The 4,347-nt window shown below is 33.2% G+C and overlaps 1 protein-coding gene across 1 annotated transcript in view; it reads right to left on the bottom strand.

The window, feature by feature from the left end:
* Positions 1-72: 72 nt before the first annotated feature.
* LOC106476673 (calcium-activated chloride channel regulator family member 3-like) overlaps positions 73-4,347 on the bottom strand; it is a 12,756-nt gene continuing 8,481 nt past the window's right edge. The window contains exons 3-4 of the mRNA XM_013937309.2: positions 3,578-3,705; positions 73-546 (exon numbers count right to left, since the gene is read on the bottom strand). Of these exons, the coding sequence (XP_013792763.2) occupies positions 502-546; positions 3,578-3,705 (173 nt within the window). The 3' untranslated portion in view covers positions 73-501. The remainder of the gene's footprint in view (positions 547-3,577; positions 3,706-4,347) is intronic.

The following is a 4,347-nucleotide window of genomic DNA, read 5'->3' on the forward strand; positions in this document are numbered from 1 at the left end:
ACGGCTCACTAGCTCGAAACTAATATAATCATAAATTACCAGGAACTCAAAGTAACTATTACTCTCTCTTCATTCATCCTACTGGTTTTCTCTGCCAGGCTTATATACTAACGAAGAGGGCAACTCGAACACAGTCGCACTTCCCCGATCATTCAAGAAACTCATCACGCACACTGCCAGCGCCAACGCGTCAGCAGATTCACGTGACTTCCTCTGTCGTAACATTAGTTTATAGTAAACCTGAAAACGAACGAGTGGGGTGGTTACTGGTGGGTTGGAGCTACAGATCATTTTTTGTCCACATAACTAGCCTATAGTTGTTTGTTTATTAGCCAGTTCTATTAGAAACCAACGTATAAGGATTAGATAGAATAATAACTATTAATCAACTACATTATAACATAAAGTAATACAGTGTTATGTAGAATTGTTACTGGTGTTTATCAACTGATTATCTATGTAAGAGTTAATCCAAACATGATGAATTATTTCTTTTGCTTCTTACCTGATCTCTGGTTCTTCATTTGATTTATTATATTCCAAATTCTGCAAATACCAGAAAAGTTTCTGTGGATTAAACTATATCTGTTCCACGTTAAAGTTTGGACTATATTAAAGTTTCAATAGTGGTACTAATTACTTCTTTTAAAATATTTCACTAAAATTTGTTATTAACTAACATACATATAAAGTTTTTTCTAAACGAACAATATTGATAGTTTCGTATTCAATCCAAATGTTTTATTTCATAGAGATACTCAGAAAAACTCTGTAGTTTTTACACCAGTCAAAATATCTTTTAAATCATTCACTGATTCTTTCTCCTCTAGCAAAACCAAATCTTTCAATCACTTCCTTCCCATCTCTTTCTCCTCTCAGGTCACTTTCTCTGATAACACATATCCCTCACCTTCTCTAATAACACATATCCCTCACTTTCTGTGATAACACATATCCTTCACTTTCTGTGATAACACATATCCTTCACTTTCTCTGATAACACATATCCTTCACTTTCTCTGATAACACATATCCTTCACTTTCTGTGATACCACATATCCTTCACTTTCTGTGATAACACATATTCCTCACTTTCTCTGATAACACATATCCTTCACCTTCTGTGATAACACATATCCTTCACTTTCTCTGATAACACATATCCTTCACTTTCTGTGATAACACATATCCTTCACTTTCTCTGATAACACATATCCTTCACTTTCTGTGATAACACATATCCTTCACCTTCTCTGATAACACATATCCTTCACTTTCTGTGATAACACACATCCTTCACCTCATATGGTAACACATACCCTTCACCTTCTCTGATAACACATACCCTTCACCTCATATGGTAACACATATCCTTCACTTTCTCTGATAACACATACCCTTCACCTCATATGGTAACACATATCCTTCACTTTCTCTGATAACACATACCCTTCACCTTCTCTGATAACACATATCCTTTCACCTCATATGGTAACACATATCCTTCACCTATTCTGATAACACATACCCTTCACCTTCTCTGATAACACATATCTTTCACCTCATATGGTAACACATACCCTTTACCTCATATGGTAACACATACCCTTCACCTTCTCTGATAACACATACCCTTCACCTCATATGGTAACACATATCCTTCACTTTCTCTGATAACACACATCCTTCACCTCATATGGTAACACATTTCCTTCACCTTCTCTGATAACATATTTTTTACTTCACTCACAGTTCATTCACTTCTAATACTAATATTAAACACATGCTTCACTAACTTTAAACATCTCTGATATTGATTTACTTTTACTTCAGTCACAGTTCATTCACTTCTAATACTAATAAGAAGCACATACTTCACTAACTTTAAAAATCTCTGATATTGATTTACTTTTACTTCAGTCACAGTTCATTCACTTCTAATACTAATAATAAGAACATGCTTCACTAACTTTAAAAATCTCTGATATTGATTTACTTTTACTTCACTCACAGTTCATTCACTTCTAATACTAATATTAAGCACATGCTTCACTAACTTTAAAAATCTCTGATATTGATTTACCTTTACTTCAGTCACAGTTCATTCACTTCTAATACTAATAATAAGCACATACTTCACTAACTTTAAAAATCTCTGATATTGATTTACTTTTACTTCACTCACAGTTCATTCACTTCTAATACTGATATTAAACACATGCTTCAGTAACTTTAAAAATCTCTGATATTGATTTACTTTTACTTCACTCACAGTTCATTCACTTCTAATACTGATATTAAACACATACTTCACTAACTTTAAAAATCTCTGATATTGATTTACTTTTACTTCAGTCACAGTTCATTCACTTCTAATACTAATATTAAACACATGCTTCACTAACTTTAAAAATCTCTGATATTGATTTACTTTTACTTCAGTCACAGTTCATTCACTTCTAATACTAATAATAAGCACATGCTTCACTAACTTTAAAAATCTCTGATATTGATTTACTTTTACTTCAGTCACAGTTCATTCACTTCTAATACTAATATTAAACACATGCTTCACTAACTTTAAATTCTCTGGGAGACAGAAGGAATACTGTATCCATTAAGAAGAATATTGATTAGAGAGGAGACAGAAGGAATACTGTACCCATTAATAAGTATATTGATTATAGAGAAGACAGAGGAAATACTGTATCCATTAAGAAGAATATTGATTAGAGAGGAGACAGAAGGAATACTGTATCCATTAAGAAGTATATTGATTAGAGAGGAAACAGAAGGAATACTGTATCCATTAAGAAGAATATTGATTAGAGAGGAGACAGAAGGAATACTGTATCCATTAAGAAGTATATTGATTAGAGAGGAGACAGAGGGAATACTGTATCCATTAAGAAGAATATTGATTAGAGAGGAGACAGAGGGAATACTGTATCCATTAAGAAGAACATTGATTAGAGAGGAGACAGAAGGAATACTGTATCCATTAATAAGTATATTGATTATAAAGAAGACAGAGGAAATACTGTATCCATTAAAAAGAATATTGATTAGAGAGGAGACAGAAGGAATACTGTATCCATTAAGAAGAATATTGATTAGAGAGGAGACAGAAGGAATACTGTATCCATTAAGAAGAATATTGATTAGAGAGGAGACAGAAGGAATACTGTATCCATTAGGAAGAATATTGATTAAAGAGGAGACAGAAGATGTACTTCATCCTGTAAGTGGAAGAATAGTTAAAGACGTGACAGAGATGATACTTCATCCAATAAGAACTAATGATAGTTGAAGAACGACAAGCTACTCTAAATGTTAAATAAATAAATTTTGTATTGTTGATAAATTAAAATGTGGAAGTATCTCACAAATTTTGGAAATCGATAACAAATTAAACATGTAAAAATGGGGATATAAAAAAATCAATCGTTGGCGTTTCACCATAGTTAACATTATTTGGTGTTTGTAGGGAAGAAATGCGAGAAAACCAACACGTGGGAACCAGTAGCATTATGAACATCAATTAACAAGCACATCGAGCCAAGAATCATTATATTACTGCGTCTTTCTCTTGAGTCAATACAGCACTTCGGAAACGGTTCAGTCCCGAAATGGTGATACCGTTTTCATCAGACTCCTTGCACAAACCCTGACGATAGATATTCCACTGACGTAGAAGAGCACGTGCTGAAGTAAAACAAAAATACTTTAATCTTATACAAGTTCTATCACATGAATTCTTATAGATGTAGAATGTTGTTATAGCAATTAAATAATTGCGTTTCCTATATAAAAACGCAGTTTTCTAGTTGATTATTTATCCGTACATATAATAAAGGACTGTTACTCGGTTTTAGGATGTCTAAACAACAGACGTGTTTTGGTGAAAAAAATAAAAGGATTGTTTTCACTCTCTTTGTGTGACGTTTAAAATACAGTATAAACTCGACCATGTAATTCAATGGTAATTAGGTATAACAGTGTCAGAGTTTAAATATATATCAGATAATAAGACTTATTATTTGAATCATCGCGAAATTTTCCCCTTTCAATTTCTATGAATCATATTCTAGGCGTATGTAGTAATAGAATGTTAAGCTCCGAGCATCACGATGAGTGTATGTACTGATGGAATGTTAAGCTCCAAGCATCACGATGAGTGTATGTAGTAGTAGAATGTTAAGCTCCGAGCATCACGATGAGTGTATGTACTGATGGAATGTTAAGCTCCGAGCATCACGATGAGTGTATGTAGTGATAGAATGTTAAGCTCCGAGCATCACGATGAGTGTATGTAGTATAGAATGTTAAGCTCCGAGCATCACGATG

Source organism: Limulus polyphemus, unplaced genomic scaffold (genome assembly GCF_000517525.1).
Source record: "Limulus polyphemus unplaced genomic scaffold, Limulus_polyphemus-2.1.2 Scaffold11190, whole genome shotgun sequence".
Taxonomy (NCBI): Eukaryota; Metazoa; Arthropoda; class Merostomata; order Xiphosura; family Limulidae; genus Limulus; species Limulus polyphemus.